Below are 20,655 nucleotides of genomic sequence, written 5' to 3' on the forward strand. Positions count from 1 at the left end.
ATTGCTACTGAATCGCAGATTCTCAACCTACATCTGCGTTCATGACACTAAACGCAACTGCTAGTTTCTTTTGTTCCGTGGTATGTCTTAAAAATCTCTTCCAAGTTATTTGTCATTATAGGTCCGCTCCATGTTAAGCCATGTTTTGACATCTCTGGAACGTTTAAAGAATTTTGTGTCTTTGGCCGTTGTCTTGGCAACACTACATAAATAATGTGAAATGGTAAGATAAAATTACATAAATGTGTGTTATAGTATGCTGCTTATAATATAGTAATAAATACATATTGGTGCCATTTTTCCGATAGATTACCGATAAAATGTGAATTATTACATGGAAGTATTTGTTTCTCCTGTTGGCGACACCTACTAGGAAGACATCCACATGTTAACATATTAATTTCAACGTAAAACATTATGGAAAAATGTAGAAAGAATAGACGAAAATTAACATTAGTTACATAAAATGTTTGTTTAATATAGGCCAAGGGCAGGCAGCCGGTGGATTGCGAGCCGCGTGCGAATAACAGTAAAAATTAACAAACTCACTGTCACTCCGCCAACAAGGAAACGTGTGTCGTACAACATACATTACTGTGTATTTAATTCATTTTATTATATTCGTACTTCCTGTAATTATCTGGACTTCAAAGTACATTGCAATCATTTTTGTATGATCTGAAGCTTTCACGGCGACTTATTCTTGTTCTACCAGCCGCGTCATGTGATTTAACGGCGAAAACACCAGTATTTCGAGAACCATCTTCTCAGAGTACCCTGAGGACGAGGCAATCAGCCATGTTAGGTAGTTGCAGAAAAACAGGATGTATATACGGAACTGGGCTCCGCAGATGATGAAGGCCGAGACGGTTTTCGAAACGTCGGTTTTCTAACGACAACTTGATGTGTCTGAGAGCTCGAGAACACTTCATTGAATTTATAATGTAGTTCTCCAAAAGCTTATTTCCTAAGAGTATTACAAAATGTTCTTGTTCTTATTTACAAAGCTGTCGACTACTGGTTTAGGCCATTTGTTTAGCATTCAAGGTCTGAGAGGAACGTAATTTATAGTGGCCTCTTTTGAAAACTTCAGAACTGCACAGCAAGAGTACTAGAAGATCAAGGTCTAATTTGTGGAGTGTACGTAACGTGTTTTTAGACTTGTAAGGTGTTTATGTAACCTTGATTTCATTCTGTTCAATTTCGCTCAGTGAACGTACACAACTACAGAGCCCTCTAAAATTATAAATAATAATGAATCTATTCGATAAATATACTGGTGTACTTTTTCAACAATGTTTTCACAAGTGGCTGTAATGGTAGTCATAATCCGTGTTAGAAGGAAGACATCTCAATTAATCTTTCTGTATGGATGTGCACATATCACAATTGGATAAAATGAACAGGGAAAGAATTGCAGTGCTTCAAAATGTGCAACGTAAAACATTACATAAAGCAACATGTAGTGGTTCCAGTTTTAGAACAAAATAAGTAAAAATATTGAACGTGATTTAATTAGTGTGATCGAAAAATAACAATCACGCCTGTGACTGTATTGTTTACTATTGGAAATCGTCAAACAGCGAATCGACGTGACTCAAAAACACTCTTTTGTATCCCTCCGCGCCTCTAAATTGTCCGCCAAACAGAAAATATTAATATCAACATTAGCAAACAGTGATTAGACAATGCATTAGACATCCAATTTTATCTTTGGAATCACAATCTCATATCGCGTGAATCTATTTGACATCTGGTTAGACCCCTCGCTATTGTCATTAACATTGCGTAATAAATGCCGTTCATTCCCTTCCTCACTGTCCTTGTGAAATACACCTTAATTCGGTTCCATGACCTACGAGACGTGTCACCGATTGTTGTCAGTACATCTACATAAATTTCATCCACGTCAACTTTCGTATTCTAGTTTCCCCTAGGAGACATTTCATCCGTGACTACATTTTAACCTAATTCAGTTCACATGTGTATTGGTTTGCACCAGCTTGATGGAATATATGGGCAAGGGTAAAGACAAGAATATGAGAAAATCCTTTCCCGATAGCTTAAAAGATACCAAAAGATAATGTACGAATTTCATTGGCATATTGGAAATACTTGTTAATTATAGATCCTTTATGTATTGCAGATTACCTGCTAAATAGTATGACCTTGTACTGCTGTTGTACAATACTAAAATTCTAACACACCTACTAATCTAACTTAACCTAATAAAAATTAGAGTGCCACACTAAAGCACAAATTGAACAGACATATGTATATATGAACGAATATTTTAACATACCCACATGAATTTGGAGGTAATTTATTATACTTTCAATTTCATTTACTAGTGTGGGTTTTTATTTAGAAAAATTTTAGGGGTTGCTTCAATAAGGTACTTCATTGCATCTTTTGATCATTCTTTCTTTCGTTAAGAAATATTGTTAGAATTTGAAACAAGTTATAAATATTTTACTACATTATCATTTATCTTTATTGATAATGTAACTTCTGCAGAATATATTTCCTTTATCACAACTTTCCGGACTGCTTTTCTTTATTGCACAGATCTAATACCTGTTCACTGTAATGCATATGTTTAATCTCTTTAATGGCTTGTGTTAATATTCTGCAATATTTCCTGCAGTGAATCTTTGTTACTCGGTTACTAGTTTGAGAATTTAGGTAAATATTTTGTTTATGTTCTGATACTTTTAGTAATCCATTCATTATTTTTAAACTCCATTTTCTCTATTTTAGTGGGGAAACTACCTTTCTTAAGTAGATAATAAGGAGTGTTAAATGATTTGAAGCTTTCACGGCGACGTAACCCAATAAAATCTTCTCGGGCGATGAGCCGTGTCAAATGGTTAAACAATGAAACTGAAGTTTCAGGGACTATCTCTGTCCCCATCATGTCTGATGTCATCAGAATCCCGATGATGGGGACAGAGACGGTCCCTGAAATGTCGGTTTTATTGTTTAACCATCTGACCCAGCTGATCGCCCGAGATTTTACTGTGTGTGTTAAATTTTGAATCTGCATCATGGCTGCTTAATACAGAGTCCCAGTTTTCATTACTTAGATGTAATAAATTGTTTAATAGTTCCTTTATTTATAAGTCTGATTCACTTCCTGTTAATTATAATTGGAGACTGATTGTATATAATTTATAATTAGAAGTTGTGCATCAGATAGCCCATTTATCACTGGTTCAAAAGAAGTATGATCTTTCCTGAAGCTCTCTATAAAAACATTTAGTAATGGAGTAATTGTGAATTATTGTGACTACCATATTTAATATAATGAACAATCCTAACACCCTTAGTATCAAATAATATACATAATTTACATGACAAAGAAAAAGCAATTTATTAACATGACACCAATAATTCAATTGACTACCATTATTCCTGTTATTAAGATTTTCATCTTCTGGGTTGTTGCGCTGTGTAGTCTGGTCGATGTTAACCAACGTTTCAGAGGTCATACTGCCTCCGTCATCAGAGTATGAAGATTTCTGTCTTCTGGGTTGTTGCGCTGTGTAGTCTGGTTGATGTTTACCAACGTTTCATAGGTCATACTGCCTCCATCATCAGAGTATGAAGATTTCTGTCTTCTGGGTTGTTGCGCTGTGTAGTCTGGTCGATGTTAACCAACGTCTCAGAGGTCATACTGCCTCCATCATCAGAGTATGAAGATTTCTGTCTTCTGGGTTGTTGCGCTGTGTAGTCTGGTCGATGTTAACCAACGTTTCAGAGGTCATACTGCCTCCGTCATCAGAGTGTGAAGATTTCTGTCTTCTGGGTTGTTGCGCTGTGTAGTCTGGTCGATGTTTACCGACGTTTCAGAGGTCATACTGCCTCCGTCATCACCTGATGACGGAGGCAGTATGACCTCTGAAACGTTGGTAAACATCGACCAGACTACACAGCGCAACAACCCAAAAGACGGAAATCTTCATACTCACCGCTGTGAGAACCTCAAGTCTTACATTCCTGTTATTGTTGTTATTATTATTATATGTACTTACCATTAAATTAAGTTTACTTTTCCTGGAATACTTATTCTTCAACAGTGGTTACAAATGTTACATTGGTTATTTGAAATATTCGCAAGCAAACACGAATAGGATTACAGATAACGGGTATCATTTCTTTTTATGCTGTATTATCTGTCATAAGGTCATGAGTCACAGATGAAAACAACACAAATGAAGGTTATTCATTTCTAGAGATGCTAAAATAACCAAAAGCAATAATTTTCATAATAAAAAAATACATATTACTTTATATAGAATCTTGAAAGACAGTAATTTTTTTACCTCTGCATTTTCAGTCCAAGGCCACGACAATAAAAGATGCCTTAAAAAGGTGGGAAGAAAGAAACGGAAAAAGCGTAGCAGAAGCTGTTGACATTCGGCTGTGTTTCCAGTGGCCTCCTATTGAAAAAATGGATAATTCTTTAGCAATACTAGCTAAGTGCGAGTAAGTTAGAATGTAATCATGTACTGGAGCATTAAAATACAGTAAAGCTGTCTAAGACAGAATTTAAATTAAACAGAAACCTGAACTAACTCCATGGAGCAGAGCCCATCTTAAGTAGGCTGACACCTGTCAGAACAGTGTAAAGACCAATGTAAAATTACCTACAATAAATGGAAATATTATTTTCTGTCCATGTAATTTTGTTCTGTACTGTACTTCTAGAAGACTAATCAAAAACCTGTACATGCAGCAAAAAGTCAAAGTGAGACTGGACTCAGGAGACACCAACAGCGTTGAGATAGGTAGAGGTGTAAGACAGGGATGCTGCTTACCACCAATTCTTTTTAACCTGTATGGGGAATGGCTTGCCAAGGAAGCTCTGGAGGGAACAGGAGACTTCAAAATTGGAGGAAGAGTGATAAAGACTGTAAAGTATGCAGATGACTTAGTAATATTGGCGAAGGAAGAGGAGGAATTACAGAACATGATGGACAAGTTAGTGGAAACAGGTAGAGAGTATGGAATGGAAATCAACATTGAAAAATCAAAGGTAATGAGGATAGCACCGAGAGCAGAACCATTGAACGTTGTAATTGGAAACCAACAGCTGGAGAATGTGGAGCATTTCAAGTACTTGGGAAGCATAGTCACGACGGACGCCCTATGCACCAAGGAAGTAAAAGCAAGGATAGCCATGGCCAAGGCAGCTTTCGTCAAGAGGAGGATACTTCTCACTAGCAAGTTGGGCTTGGAGATGAAGAAGAAACTAGTGAAGTGTTACGTATGGAGCAGAGACTTGGACACTCAGGAAGAAGGAACAGAAATACGTGGAGAGTTTTGAAATGTGGTGTTGGAGAAGATCAGGTGGACGGATCGAGTGACCAACGAAGAAGTATTGAGGAGAGTCAACGAGCAAAGAAACATTCTGCAGGCGATTACACGAAGGAAAGCTAACTGGCTGGGACATATTATGAGAAGGAATGGATTAATGAGTGATATCATCGAAGGCCAGGTTGAAGGAAAGAGAGGACTAGGAAGAAGATTGATACAGCTAACTGACGACCTTAAACAAACAAAGAAGATGACGTTCCAGGAATTAAAGCGAGAAGCCGAGAATAGGGACAACTGGAGAGCTCTTTTTGGGCAGAGCAATGGACCTGTCGTAAGACAGAACACTTAATAATAATACTGTACTTCTTGAGAACAAACATTCCTTTCTAAATCTAAAGAATTAAAACTCAACTGCTGATAAAATGTATATAAAAATACTCTGACTACTGTAAAATGTAGGGGGCCAGGGGGGGGGGATGAGAGAGAGAGCAGATGAAACTGAAAGTGATTATGTTCTCCATAACAGTGTACTATATACATGTAAGATGAACATCTGATTTGTCACTTTAATTCAAAAAACAAGTTATATACTGTGAAGTTTTTCTTTATCCAGAAGAACCTATGTTAAACAGAAACCCGTCTTACATCGACACAAATATTCAGGTCTCTGATAATTAATTCTAATCAGGTTTATGCATTAGTTGTTTTGTTTTGTTTTCCAACCACTGATTGTGATAATAGATACCTTAAATGTCACTATGTGAGTTCTCGTTTTGTTAATTATTCTTTACATTACGTGTATTTTAAATTTATGTATGTTGGTCTCACATATTTGTTCGAGTTACTTTATATACACAAAAATAAATAAATGCTAATTATTCTCAGATCTGACTGTACATGTGAAGTATCTATATGCCAATTTTACTAGATTCTAATAACTTTTGCACATTCTGAACAGCCCTCATACTGTGAATTCAATTAATATACTTGTAATTAATTACAGTTTATTTTTATTGTAGGATACTATCACTGTCAACTAATATGATTGAAAAAATATCTGGAATTAGTAGTTTGAAGAATCTCAGAATTCTGTCACTGGGAAGAAACTACATAAAAACTTTCTCTGGTCTGGTAATTATTCCACTTTGTTGTTACTCATATGCTTTACCAATATAGAGGAGTTCTAGTTCAAATAATAGGTTTCTACAGCTTCACATTCCACATTTTAGCTGTATTAAGATAAATGTGAATTGTAAAATAGACTTTGACAAAGACGTAGCAGGTTATTTTCTGAGGCAAAACCCTTGGAACTGAAGAAAACCACAACATGTAAAATGAAGTGTGTATGGTATGTTCTGAGATAATTTCATTCATCAGCATTTATTAATATTAAAATGGACTGGTCATTTTAAACATTATATTATCCTATTTCTCAGGATATAAGAGGACAACAGTAGGTGGCAAATTCTGGTCTAGAAATCAGGTCATGCAGAAATTCAATATTACGAGGCGCGTCCCAAAAGTAAGTTTCCCACTCGTCCCACAGCTAGCAAACCTTATATTGAGCGAAGCGACTGTGCGTACGTGATAGAGCAATGACGTAGCATGGCGCATGCACTAACGGTACTTCCCGCGTTCTCACAGTAGCATCGTTGCAGCTGTTGAAGATGGAGGTTCTTATTCCAGCTCCCGCCGACTGTGAAGTGCGGTCAGTGATAACGCTAGGCCGCACACGGCTCGACGGACAGCAAGTCTCCTGCAGGAGTTCAGTTGGGAGGTGTTTAATCATCCACCCTACAGCCCGGACCTCGCTCCCAGTGATTTCCATCTTTTCCCACACCTCAAGAAATTCCTCAATTCCGGTGGCGAATATGTTGAAAAATAGCTAGACACTTGCTGTATCTGTTGCAATAAATATTTCCATGAAATTGTGTTTTGTTTCTGTAAACGGCCCCAGGGAAACTTACTTTAAGGACGAGCCTCGTATTAACCCCTCCCACAATAGTCACACTACAATTCTAAGGTATTTTATAACAAGAAAAATAATGATAATATGCCACTATTGTGTCATACTGTAAAGAATTTATTTTGTATCCTTCAAATGTTAGTAGTATGGTGACACGCTAATAACCAGACCCCTTCCTACCACATCCTTTCCAATCTATTACCCACTATCTTCTTTTCGATGCTATATAATCTCAGCTACTGAAAAAGCATCCTTAAATAAACTATAAATAAATAAATAGCCAGATGGCAGCATTTGCCTCTGACAACAGTTTTCAGCAGCACTGCACACATTCTTTGACTACAGCATTACTTATCGAGGCAGAATTTTTGCTGTATTTTCAGCAATGATCAATTATTATTTCCTTTCTTTGCAGGAAAGTGTGGGTGATACACTGGAAGAACTGTGGATTTCATATAATTTAATTGAAAAAGTAAAAGGAGTTAGTGTTCTAAAGAAACTGAAGGTACTTTACATGTCAAATAATCTTGTCAAAGATTGGGCAGAATTTAACAAACTGCAAGATCTGCCAAGCTTAGAGGATCTACTTTTTGTAGGTTTGTAAATTATTTTATTTTAGTTTTAGGGTGGCAATGCCTATAATTTGTTACAAAGTTCTTGTATTTGATGATGCCAAAGGCTACTTATGCTAGCCAGATACTTATCCCTTCGAAACAGCTGTTTGTTGTAACAGAATGGAACATTTCTTCCTATTTGGTTCTGGACATTGTCATGCATCACAGTTTATGTATGCATGGTCCAGCTCAATGTAGGTTATAGTAGCATACTGCTAAACTATTAACTCTGGGGTTAACATCCGGCTGGAAGCCCCATAGTATGGTAGTTTAAATCCCCTATTATCCACAACATTCTTGATAATGCTTCATTCTGAAATTAGTGAACAGACCAAATTTTACATGAAATTCATATATTCATCTCTAAATGTTATAGACAATGGTGATGATTTTCCAATTTCAATCAATAAAAAAACAGCTCCTTCCAACAGGCCTAACTGTAGGTTCACCTGAGGACACAAGAAGAGCCATCTCTGAAATGTAGTGGTTTTTGAGGAAGAATAATGGCCACTGTAAATTTTTTTAAAAAAAAGGTAAATATATATATCTCTATTATATAGGAAACCCACTGTATGATAGCCTCGATGAAGCCACATGGAAGACTGAAGCATGCAAACGACTTCCAAATCTGAAGAAATTAGATGGAGAACCTGTTATCAGAGAAGAAGTACAAGAATGAATATACACACTCTACAAGCCAGTGTGGGTCTTGGCCACCTCCTTTCAGAGGTTTCTTAGCCTTTGAGTGTACATTTATGAGTAGTGGGTGACCATCCCACTGTCTGCACAATTTCTACTCAATCCTGATTTTGTCTGCTAGAGCCATCTAGTAGAGAATCAGGAGAGATGTGGGTGAGAAATGGCCACTGAATTTTGCTTATGAAACATCTCGTTCATGCCCATAAGGTTCTTTTACATGCTGTAAATCTACGACATAGGACTGCCAGCTTTACTTCCCCTCCTAAGGAAGTTGTGCTACAGATTATTATGACCCTTAAAAACCCATCGACCTCGGCCGGGTTTGAACCCGTGAACCTAAGGTCCAGTGGCAAGAATGCTAACCACTAGTTCACCAAGGGCAACAAGTCAAAGACATACGTTACCACAAGAGGCTTAAGTGAGGAAGTACATCTGGATGAAAATAATGTACATAAACTGACATGTCTCATATTCATTAGCATCTGTTCAGTGAAATTTGCTTTTATGCCATATGTAATGTAAATATTTATGTATCAGCTGTATTCTAAAATTACATTATTTGTACTTGTTTGTGAAAACATGCATGTAGTTCAAAAATAAAGCACTTTACAAATGTATTCAGCAGAATCCTTACTGTATAATCTTTATTTGTATCTGATTTATACAGAAAAGTATTGTCAAATAAACAGCTGACTCTGTGTCAACATGCACCATACTCCCAACTTGAAACCTTTGTGAAATAGAATATTTAATAAGAATCAAGACATTTCTATATATTGGGGAGAAGGTGAATAGTCTTTAAAAATGTGGCACATCTGGAGTAGAATGTTATTTGCTGTACATCCCTGTTTGACCTGATTTGTTACTTTTGCTTTAAAAAAAATATCCTGCTACCTAATACAACGCGCGTCCTCAAAGTAAGTTTCCCACTCGTCCCACAGCTAGCAAACCTTATATTGCGCGAAGCGACTGTGCGTACGTGATAGAGCAATGACGTAGCATGGCGCATGCACTAACGGCACTTCCCGCGTTCTCACAGTAGCATCGTTGCAGCTGTTGAAGATGGAGGTTCATATTCCAGCTCCCGCCGACTGTGAAGTGCGGTCAGTGATAACGCTAGGCCGCGCACGGCTCGACGGACAGCAAGTCTCCTGCAGGAGTTCAGCTGGGAGGTGTTTAATCATTCACCCTACAGCCCGGACCTCGCTCCCAGTGATTTCCATCTTTTCCTACACCTCAAGAAATTCCTGTCCGGTCAGCGTCAGCGTTTTGAGAATGACAGAGAGGCGGAGATGGTTGTCACACAGTGGTTCCAATCCCAGGCGGCAGACTTCTACGACACAGGTATTCAAAAGTTGGTCCCACGGTATGACAAATGTCTCAATTCCGGTGGCGAATATGTTGAAAAATAGCTGGACACTTGCTGTATCTGTTGCAATAAATATTTCCATGAAATTGTGTTTTGTTTCTGTAAATGGCCCCAGGGAAACTTACTTTGAGGACGCGCCTCGTATTATTGGCATTCAACTGAATACTCACAAATCTCAGCCATTGACCATCATTGTATCTGAACAGCCTCTAATATGTAAGTAGTGTAAAACATAGAAAACTTAAACTCAGTTATATCTTTACACAGAACTTTCAGAAACAAAAATTACAATGCCTGATTTTACATAATAATTTACTATCTTGAAGCCCAGAAACAAAGAATTTATAGGATGTTTTGGCCACTGACAAATTGACTCATACAGCAGAATTTACACATTATGGAAGTTTCTTCCTTCACATGAAGATATTTCCCATGTTTAACTAAGTACCATATGATAAGAAAGTGTATTCCTGTGCTTAATTAAACACACAACATGAAGATGAGTGGGGGAGCACAGATATAGCACTACATGGAAATAACTGGTCAGTTTCACATCCTACTTTCATGCTTTTATACCTTTATTCCCATTAAGAGTCAACAGTTAGAAGGCAGATAGGTCTCACAGCCATTCTGCATGTGGTACTGGAGGAAAATATTCCTTCAACACTTGCCAGAAATCAGACCTTACCCAATTACTCTGCAGCCACTAAACTGTAATGACTTCATGTATTCATCACAACATCAGCTTCATGGTTTATCAAATCTAAAACTTCTTGACGATGGTGAAGAGTCAATTGAATAAAAATTTTCTTGGATATTATCCATCGTCTAGTAAATATAAAACGTAAAACAACGTTTCGGAGATGGGACTCTATCTCCGTCTTCAGGTTCCTACACAGTTGGGCCCACTAGATAGAGCTAATCCCTATCTCCGGACCTTCCATCGTCTAGTAAATATAAAACGTAAAAAACGACGTTTCGGAGATGGGACTCTATCTCCGTCTTCAGATTCCTACACAGTTGGGCCCACTAGATAGAGCTAATCCCTATCTCCGGACCTTCCATCGTCTAGTAAATATAAAACGTAAAACGACGTTTCGGAGATGGGACTCTATCTCCGTCTTCAGGTTCCTACACAGTTGGGCCCACTAGATAGAGCTAATCCCTATCTCCGGACCTTCCATCGTCTAGTAAATATAAAACGTAAAACGACGTTTCGGAGATGGGACTCTATCTCCGTCTTCAGGTTCCTACACAGTTGGGCCCACTAGATAGAGCTAATCCCTATCTCCAGAGATATATATATATTTGAGGACATACTTTGCGTAATGTTTGTGTGAAAGCAGTACATACTGAGATACACTCTGAAGGCAACCATTACTTACCCACTCCCATCTTATTTCAACAGGCTATCTGCATGATGACTGGACTAATTTTCCTGCCTTCTGTTTCAGTGCATTTGGTTGTCATTTGTCTCATAGTTCTCAGTCTTCATGTCATTCAAGCCAAGCTCCTCATTATGTGCATATGTCCTCTCATAGTTTATAATAGTTATTCCTGAATCTGGTACAGGAGGAGTGAAACTCTGAAAGCAGAGAATGTTCAGTCTCAGAACTTCAGGTAGCCGTCGTTACCCACTAGACTTCCAATGTAATGCTGTATTTATTGATATATCATAATTCCTAACATGGTAACCCACATCATCCTATCATTAGAACTGAAAAGCCAAGAATAATATATTTGTAAATATACAACAGCAATAACAACGATCTAATTTGAATTCACTGTAAAATTTATGTAAATCATAAAAATAAATATTACATTTTTGTGAAGTCCCTTTAATGTTTTTGACAGAATGGATAGTTGTATTGCATTCTGCAATCTGGGTTAAGAGATTTCAAGAATTTACTAAAGGTGACAAATGATCCAGATATTGAACAACTTCAAGAACTCATTTACATGTTGAAAATATTAAGTGAGAAGTTACTGCCTGTTAACTGTTCAAAGTTAGCAGAAGAGCAAAATATGAATACAAAAACTGCTCTAGAATTATTCTGAAAAAAAATATGAACACAAAGATGGTGCCAAAATATCACAACAATCTAAAAAAAACTGAGAAATAAATAAAAGGTTCACACTTTCCAAAAGAACTTTGTCAAAACCTGAGCTTTTGGAAGAAAACTGTTATCAAGAAAGGGATTTGGGTCATTCAGTCTGACTCAAAAACAAAATGTTATAAAATCTCCAATGGAAGAGTAAAGGGATTTCCACATCAAATAAAACAGCACATGTAAAATCTGACCTTTTCAGTGAGGGATTGCGTTATGAACTTATTCCTCCACTAAAAACAGTCAATCAAACATTCTGTCTTCCAGCTCTGGATGATTCACCACACCATATTCAATAAAACACTAAATGTTTAGTCAGACTGATACTAAATCAAGAGATAAGCCTTCATACAATGTTCTTTCCATAAGGAATATGCTTGTCATTAATCAAATGTTAGTGTTGGGACACTCACCACATCCTGGCATAAGACTCCCCCATGTTTCAAAAACTGAAAATATTTTTTAAAGACTCTAGTTCAGAATCTGTTGATGGGAGTTCAAAACAATGTAACACCATTATTATCCTGATGACGGAGGCAGTTACCACCTCTGAAATCTCGGTAGCAGCCAACGTCCCAAAAGACAGTCATATTCAATGTGATAGCAGTACTGAAATGACTATAACAAAATAATTTCCAAAAAAAATTTCAGGCATGAAAAATATGCTAGGATATGTTTATAAGGACAGAGCCGGTCACGGTGGCCACGTGGTCTGAGGCAAATCTAGAATTATAGCTGCAAATTGCACCATATTAGATTCTACATTCTAATTTTTACCTGTACATAGCTGTTTCCTGCAGGATCATCCAGCACAAGTGTAATTTCTTTATTCCCTTCCAGTAACACGTCCAACTCAGCTACAAATTTTGAGACTCTATTCTTTGTCTCATCATCCGCACTGTCTATAAACATTGTCGCCTGAGACGTCAGTTGCTCTTTCACAGCTACCAAAAGACCTTCCACAGTAGTAAAGCGACCTCCCAGAGCATATGGACCAACACTTAGCTCCAGCTCTGGAACCTCCAAAGAACATGTCTCAGACTGAAAATCAAATAATTTCACTGACTGTGAGTGGATTTAAAGACATGCTACTTTTAAGTAATTTATATTCCCTTTCACAGAGAAGAGGTTATTAACAAAACAAAATGAGGAATTAAGTGGCAATTTGACAAGACACAGGCTTGAAAGGTACGTGCACAAATGTTCCTCCAATTAACTTTTCGGTGGCTTTAAAGGATGAGTTTACACACATTCCAAATGTAGTTGTAAAAACACTACTTACGTCTACATTTACGTATCTGTGCAAAATAGTACTCTCAAGATATGCAGCAATACCAACAAAATGCTAAGAGGCTAATGTAGATGAAAATATGAGGATAAAGATTTCCAAAATTGTACCAAACCTCAACTCCCATCTGCCCAGCAAGCATTAAGTATTTACAACATAATCTATTTCCTAAACATGGGGTGAATTTTAAGTTTTTGTATACATGCTTATAAATTAAAAATAAGCACTAACAAAACACAATATTTTGTTTTGAGGGAACCATAAATAGAGTTTATTACCAAAAGGTTTATGCAGCACCAAAAAGTTTGTAAACCACCGAGACTAAATCAGAGATTAAGAAAGACACTCACCTTCAAAACATCTCGACTAAAATCTTCTCTGCTTCTAACTTTCACTTCAATGCGTATCCCTTTTCGCCCAATTCCACCACCTGGTTTTACTTCATTGCTTCGGTGACCACACGCATCACAGTTTGTAGCCATGATAACCACTTCTTTGAAATAAGGAATATCTGTTTTACTTTATTCAGGAAAGTACTCTTATTGTCATTAACACATACTATTCATATTTTATATTGTTTATTAAAGATGAATAAACTGCAGAGTTCCTACATGAATATCAGAAAAGGGAATATTAATGAAATCCCCAACATCAACATAAAAATGAAAAACATCATCAAATTTTGCTTTAAGCTTAAAAAAAACTGCTGTAGAAACCCACCGCAGCTTGTGGAAGCATTTGGTGAGAATGCTATGAGTCAAAGTAAGACTTTTTTGTGGTACAAACGCTTTAAGGATGGATGGCCGTCGTTTTGACACAACTGAAGAGATCCGGGCAGAATCTCAGGAGGCGCTTAAAGCACTCACCCTTGAAGACTTCCAGGGATGCATGGAATCATGGGGAAAAAAACGCTGGGATCGCTGTTTCCATGCCCAAGGGGACTACTTCGAAGGAGACGGTGGAAACTAGGAATTATGATAAGCAATTTTTTATGGGCAAATTCCCTGAACTTTTGGGTAGCATCTCATAAGTCTACGTACAGTTAGGGTCCCATCTCACTAATCCAGGTACAAAGCGTATATTTTATTACAGTTTTTAAATTAAATGCATTGAATAATATATACTAAATTATAAAAAAATGTGTACTCATAGCTAAATTTTATGAAAAATCTGTTTGCTTGCACTTGTTCTGGAAGGGGGCATGAAATTTATGAAATGTATTAAGGGGGGCGCAAGGTATAAAAGTTTGGGAACCTCTGGCCTGGTTCATACATGTCCACATTTTGTAAAGAAAAACTGTGCATGAAGTCATACATGGATAATCCAGAAACCAAGTAATCTGCGAAGACATAATCGGGAGTTCCCAGTATGTGCATATGAAATATAACTCAGAAAATGTACATATTCACCATAACTAGACCACTGTGACAGGTCTGAAACTGTTAGAGAATCATTATACTGCAGATTAAATCATGAATTAAAAGAAGTCTGAATATCTCTCAGTTAGTACATAATACTCAACAAAGCTCTTACTAGAAAGGTCATTTCTCTTAACAGTTCAAAATGTATATTTATTTCATTTTATTAGATGAGACAATATTCTCTTTGGTTCCATTTTTTGTTCCTTCTGTACCACCCCAGAAAATATGCAACGGTGATGATGAAATCCATAAATGGCTACATAACCATGAACCTTCAGTGGTTTATCACAGATCATCCCATGTCAAGTTAACAAACGGATGTTGCATCAATGTCACAGAACTTCATAGCACCTGTCATTCTTAATGTGTGACTCCTTATGAAGCACTGCACAAGCCACTTGGCTTCCCTGACATCACCATTTCACAGATATTATCAATTTTCATGGAGTATACAACATGAGTTAGCAAGTTTGAGATTTTGAAAAATTTAATTTAACGTCAGATTCAGTTTATTCTCCTATGCCTACTTTCTCGCCCTCTTTTCAACAGGCTACTGTATATTGAATATGTTAACCTTATATTTATCAGCCTTTAATGTACAGTACAAGAGAATTTAATTGGCAGTACCACAGACCTACCAGCAGGACATTATTTCATGTTTAATGGTTTAGCACCATCCTGCCGTGACACATGACCAGCCAGACCATATGTAAGCCATAACGCAAGTATGATAATGGTTAATAAGACAATCTTCCTCTTTAATTCCTGTTGAAAATCATAAAGGATACTTGTAACTTTCATATTAGTTTGGCAATTTGTTCCACAGTCTGGACATTGTGTTGGAAAGTGTAACACTTCACCATGGAGATCTTCTAACACAAAATCTCCTGCTTCAATCTTCTTCAACAGACCTAAGTCTGACTGAGGCTGAACACCAATTTCAGTGGATGTATAAATTCCTAAAATATGGTCCTGATCAACGTTACGAGCAAATCTCACCACTTCAGTTCTAGGATCCTTTAAAGGAGCACAAGGATTCTCTATAAAACAATTCCCACTGATATCTTCAAATACCTGTCCAATCAGCAAAAATCATCTATAAAAATCAATTCAGACATCAATATAAACCATTTTCCAATAAAAAAAATATTCAGTAAACTTAATATTCATTCATTCTTTGGTAAAGCTTGCTTATTCAACTATTAGGTATTTTTCATACTCTAGTGTGAGTAAAGAACAACTTCTGGGCCTATCTGTCCCATTTCTCAGTCTAGGAACAAGACAACCCCCAGGAGAAAAGTGAACCCAGGGGTTTACAATACAAAGCTTCCTTCTGCTGGTGGTCTCAACTCCAGATTTCACTCCAGCAGGGCTTTCCACTTTGACATGCCTCACTTTGAGACCTTCCTCCTGATAGCTTTGCCTCCCTCCTGAAAGCCTCAACCTCTCTGGGTGTGTTTGGCCACCCACAAGGTTTAAACCTCTGTGTTACAGGGTGGCTGGCTGGCTCAGGGATTAAAAGCTTAGTGGTATACTAATGTAAACACAGCTTGCTGGGCAGAACATAAACTGCAACGCACAATTGAAGAAGGTTAAGAATTATCCCAGAATTTGACTAAAGAGACAGACAACAACCACTATAATTTATCAATCAGCACAGCTGGTTCGTGGCTGAGATTCAAATTGGGAACCTCAACAATGCATGCCCAACAAAGCAGTCTAGGTAGAACAGATCCCTTGAAATTTTATTGTTGTGAGACTAATAAACATGTCTGTGTAAAATAATATGTCTATTTCAGAATTTCCCATAAAAAATAAAAGGTGACTTTGTCCCTGTTTAAGCACAGTACCATAAAGATGTAGTCCAGACTGGCTCTGGGGCCCACCCAGCCTCTAACCAGTGGGTACAGGGGTCCTTGTACGTAAAGCACGGTCAGGGCATCATGCTGACCACTCACCCCCATCTAGTGCCGAGGTCAAGAATGAGTAGGAGCTATACCGCCTCTCTCCCCAAGCGCCTACATGGCGTATAGTGGGACAGCTTTACCATAAAGACGTATGGGGACATGCAGATATAGCTCCACTTTGCACATGTTGAAGATGAGAGATCAGATTCTTAGGTATGTATTGATTATGAGGCTAAACAGGCCCCAGGACAGGTATGGACCTTGGCCATGCTAGTCACTTTTGTGACTGAAGCAGTGCAGTTCATTCATGACAAAGATTTGTTTTTCATAACTGTTGCACATTCAGGAAGCAGTAACCTTAACAATGCAAGTTCCACTGAACAACAGGTAATCCACTTGTCCACTTACACACTACTTAGGTTCTAAAAAATAAATAATAATAATTATAATAATAATAACTAGAAAAATTAAAAAAATAAAACAAATCTTCAAAATGCCTGAATTTTAACTCAGAAAACTTGAATAAAACGGAAATACTATCTTAATATACCTTATTTGGCATTTTAGTACAGTTCAATTTGCAGAATCGTTCCTCTAACTGATAACAGAAGAAGTCATGCAAACAATATGCAGGTTCCAAATACTGTAATATGTATTTCCCCTTTTATACACATTCACTGGCATGTTAAATCATGAACTTAAACTGGCATACTCTATATTTTAATTAAAATAAATACATACCATCGTAAATGGACTTTGAACAGATTTTAACTTCAGTAATTTGGTTAGGAATTCATCAATTTGTGCAGCAGTAGTAGGATCTTCTATCCTTCTTAACGGCTGATCTTGCTGAAGACCAGAGATAGCACGATCTATTACTCCCTCAACTGTTGTAATCTCTGGAAAATCTCAAATACTCAGAAATATGGTAAGTGTGAACTTAAGACTCCATACAATATAACTTGCTTGTAACAGAATCCCAATGTGCCTGAATATTTGTACATTTAAGTTACATGTTCATTTAACAGAGGTACTTATTTCTAGATAAAAATATTACACAACTCATACCCCACACATTTATGACTAGAATCACAGAAACAGATCATGTTGATGTCTGATGCTTATTAAGACATTGTTTTATGCATACATGCTTCTTGCAATTAAAAAAATCTTTAGATTTTAAATGCATTCTTAATACAGAAGTTAAAGTGCTTAAATATGATAGTAAATATTCTATATAAATAAAGACACGAAAGTAAACCAAAGTAACATATAGTACCTACCTCCTTTTTGAGATTGTGCAGGAATTTCAAAATCCAGTTCCACAATTTTAACAGAAGTATAGTCAGATTTCACAACCTGTCTGTTTAAATCACGTTCTGACTGAACATGTACTGTTATGCGAACTCCTTTCTCTCCCACTTTTCCTCCTCGTTGGATTTCATTGTTTTTAAAATCACAATGTTCACATTCAAATGACATCAGTACAACCTCTTTATAGAATGGTATTTTTGTAAGCAATAATCTTGTGATACCCTGAAAAGAAATATACACAATCAGAAGGTTGCATTTCCACAAAATATAAAGAGGTTCTCAACAACAACAAAATTCATCACGGTCTACCTCCTGCGCTTACGTCAAACAAATCACCTGTCTTGTAAATAAAAGTCTAATTCTAATCTAACTCTTCTACAACACAAAAACTTAGTTACCTATATACACTTATCAAAACAATTATACATGGCAAGTGTTTCGATCTGTTTTCTTCATAATAAAACCCAACTCTTAATACTGAAAATTATAATATTACGAAAGATTTGCTTTTAAATTTTATAGTACAAAATTACAGAAATACTTAACAAACACCCTTAACCATAGTTCGAAAACTCACATACATTTTCACCACAGTTTACACACAAGCTTTCAATTTCTGTTGTTTCTGGTTCTGGGTCATCTGCTGCCAAATTTCTGAAAATTGGTAAAGAACCTCCACTTTTTTTAAAAACTTCCATTTGTTGTTAGATTCGCTGAGCTCAAGTTACGAAAACAATAAAAAATTCTAGTCCCAATAACCTATACTGTCAACATACCACGTGCACATAATTGAATACAGGGCTGCCACCTACCGACAAGTACAGACAGATTAATCTATGATAAACACATGTAAATAACCTATAGAAGAGAAGAAACGGGTATAATGCAGCTACGGATTGTCTGATTAATAAATCTTGGTACAAAGTTAGTGGATGATAGCCAATAATCAGCTCAGATATGTAGTGGGAGAATCCAACATTATCTCTCAGACGTGCACTGAATGTCAATTTTGTGATCACCTGCAATACCAACATGTAATAATATACATACCAAATTAACACCCAACGAACAAAGTTACAGAACCAATTAAGGTGAACATGCACATTGCAGCGTTTCCGCTATTTTGGACTTCTTTACGCTGTAGTTTATGCGAAGAACACCTTATCGGCCCTTCCGCCTATAGCGCCTTCGTCAATTACAATAGCGAACTTAGGGACTATTGTAAGACTTGAGGTTCTCACAGCGGTGAGTATGAAGATATCCGTCTTCTGGGTTGTTGCGCTGTGTAGTCTGGTCGATGTTAACCAGCGTTTCAGAGGTCATACTGCCTCCGTCATCGCCCTGATGACGGAGGCAGTATGACCTCTGAAACGTTGGTTAACATCGACCAGACTACACAGCGCAACAACCCAGAAGACGGATATCTCCTTAGGGACTATTGTTGCAACGCCATATGGACTCATTGTTACCAACGATCTGGAAAAACGTACTACCTTCATAGCTGAAGACGGAGACAGTATGTTACTCTAAAATGTTTGTACCATGTGTTGCTATTATATATGGTATCTACCCTAAAATTCTGCATGATGTCATAACCCAAAACTGCCATTAGAACATCAAATCTCACTACCTTATATTTTGTTTCAAATGCAAATCTCCTTCCCTTCCCATTAAATATGCAGATTTTCCAGCATGACACATTTCTGATACAATAGATTGGTAAAAACCCACAATCCTTTTGACTATTGCATGCCACATTTACTAGTTTACACATTTCCAACATTTAATTTATAAAAAAACAAAGCAGTTCAGCAGGAACACATTCAGATGCCAAGTACATAAACCCAACAATAAGTAAGGCATTTCAAGAATGGGGTGGGTAGATGAAAATAATACGAAATACCAAAATTTATAAATTATATTAATGTAGCTAGTCACACTCCATAAATCTACACACATGATGGGAGATGAAACCACAGTAATACAAAAAATTAATAAAAATACATCATGTTGGAACAAAAATACCAGTACTTTTGAATAATTTTCCAATGTACAAATCAGCACATGTCTGTGGGATATTTGCTTGCCATCTTATTCAGAAATAATTAAAATAACTTCTTCTGCATCTAGTCAGTCAGTATAGTGACTAGCTACGGGCTGGACGACTGGGGTTCGATCCCCGATGGGGGCAGAGGATTTTTCCTCTAGCCTCTGCGTCCAGACCGGCTCGCTCTGGGGCCCACCCAGCCTCCTCTACAATGGGTACCGGGGTCCTTTCCCAGGTAAAGCTGACCAGGGTGTGATGCTGACCACTCACCCCCATCTAGTGCCGAGGTCAACAAAGAGAGGAGCTATACCTCCACTCACCCCAAGGGCCTGTATGGCACGTAGCGGGACAAACTTTACTTCCTTCTCAAGTGTCAGATGCAAACGCTCACTTCAAACTTTCTTGTTGCACCGCAATTCCCTATTTGTTCTGTTTCTGATAATATCTTTAATTTCTCACATACAGCAAATTATTACATTTGGTTTAATTCCTTTTTAACAGCTGTAGTTGTCCTTCATGTCTTCGAAACAGGATTGGGAGGAGGAACGTTCATAAAATATGCTCTATACATGCTCTGCTCACTGCCACCATCCAAAAAGTTTC

At 37.2% G+C, this 20,655-nt stretch overlaps 2 protein-coding genes across 6 annotated transcripts; one reads left to right on the forward strand and one right to left on the reverse strand.

The window, feature by feature from the left end:
- The first annotated feature begins 18 nt into the window (after positions 1-18).
- LOC110830002 (dynein axonemal light chain 1) lies at positions 19-9,225 on the forward strand. Of its 3 annotated transcripts, XM_022064338.2 has the most exons (5): positions 19-223; positions 4,340-4,488; positions 6,339-6,450; positions 7,701-7,881; positions 8,460-9,225. In XM_022064338.2, exons 1-5 carry the CDS (start codon positions 221-223, stop codon positions 8,576-8,578), a joined length of 564 nt encoding a protein of 187 aa, XP_021920030.1. In that variant the 5' UTR covers positions 19-220; the 3' UTR covers positions 8,579-9,225. The 3 variants fall into 3 exon arrangements, with proteins under 3 accessions (XP_021920030.1, XP_087204491.1, XP_087204492.1); XM_087348365.1 differs by lacking the exons at positions 19-223; positions 6,339-6,450; positions 7,701-7,881; positions 8,460-9,225 and adding an exon at positions 390-2,085 and having other exon boundaries at positions 4,340-5,733; XM_087348366.1 differs by lacking the exons at positions 19-223; positions 6,339-6,450; positions 7,701-7,881; positions 8,460-9,225 and adding an exon at positions 390-2,025 and having other exon boundaries at positions 4,340-5,733.
- On the reverse strand, positions 7,382-19,196 carry Zpr1 (zinc finger protein Zpr1). Of its 3 annotated transcripts, XM_022064333.2 has the most exons (9): positions 18,587-18,829; positions 17,975-18,227; positions 17,433-17,590; positions 15,573-15,858; positions 13,714-13,874; positions 12,853-13,116; positions 11,353-11,552; positions 8,469-8,549; positions 7,382-8,212 (listed from the first exon to the last, which is right to left on the reverse strand). In XM_022064333.2, exons 1-7 carry the CDS (start codon positions 18,701-18,703, stop codon positions 11,418-11,420), a joined length of 1,374 nt encoding a protein of 457 aa, XP_021920025.1. In that variant the 5' UTR covers positions 18,704-18,829; the 3' UTR covers positions 7,382-8,212; positions 8,469-8,549; positions 11,353-11,417. The 3 variants fall into 3 exon arrangements, with proteins under 3 accessions (XP_021920025.1, XP_021920026.1, XP_021920024.1); XM_022064334.2 differs by lacking the exons at positions 8,469-8,549; positions 18,587-18,829 and adding an exon at positions 19,056-19,196; XM_022064332.2 differs by lacking the exon at positions 8,469-8,549 and having other exon boundaries at positions 18,587-18,827.
- Between the last annotated feature and the right edge of the window lie 1,459 nt (positions 19,197-20,655).

The sequence above is a fragment of the Zootermopsis nevadensis genome, unplaced genomic scaffold (assembly GCF_977971745.1).
Source record: "Zootermopsis nevadensis isolate Lab colony 2312 unplaced genomic scaffold, Znev_1.0 Znev_ptg000013l, whole genome shotgun sequence".
NCBI lineage: Eukaryota > Metazoa > Arthropoda > Insecta > Blattodea > Termopsidae > Zootermopsis > Zootermopsis nevadensis.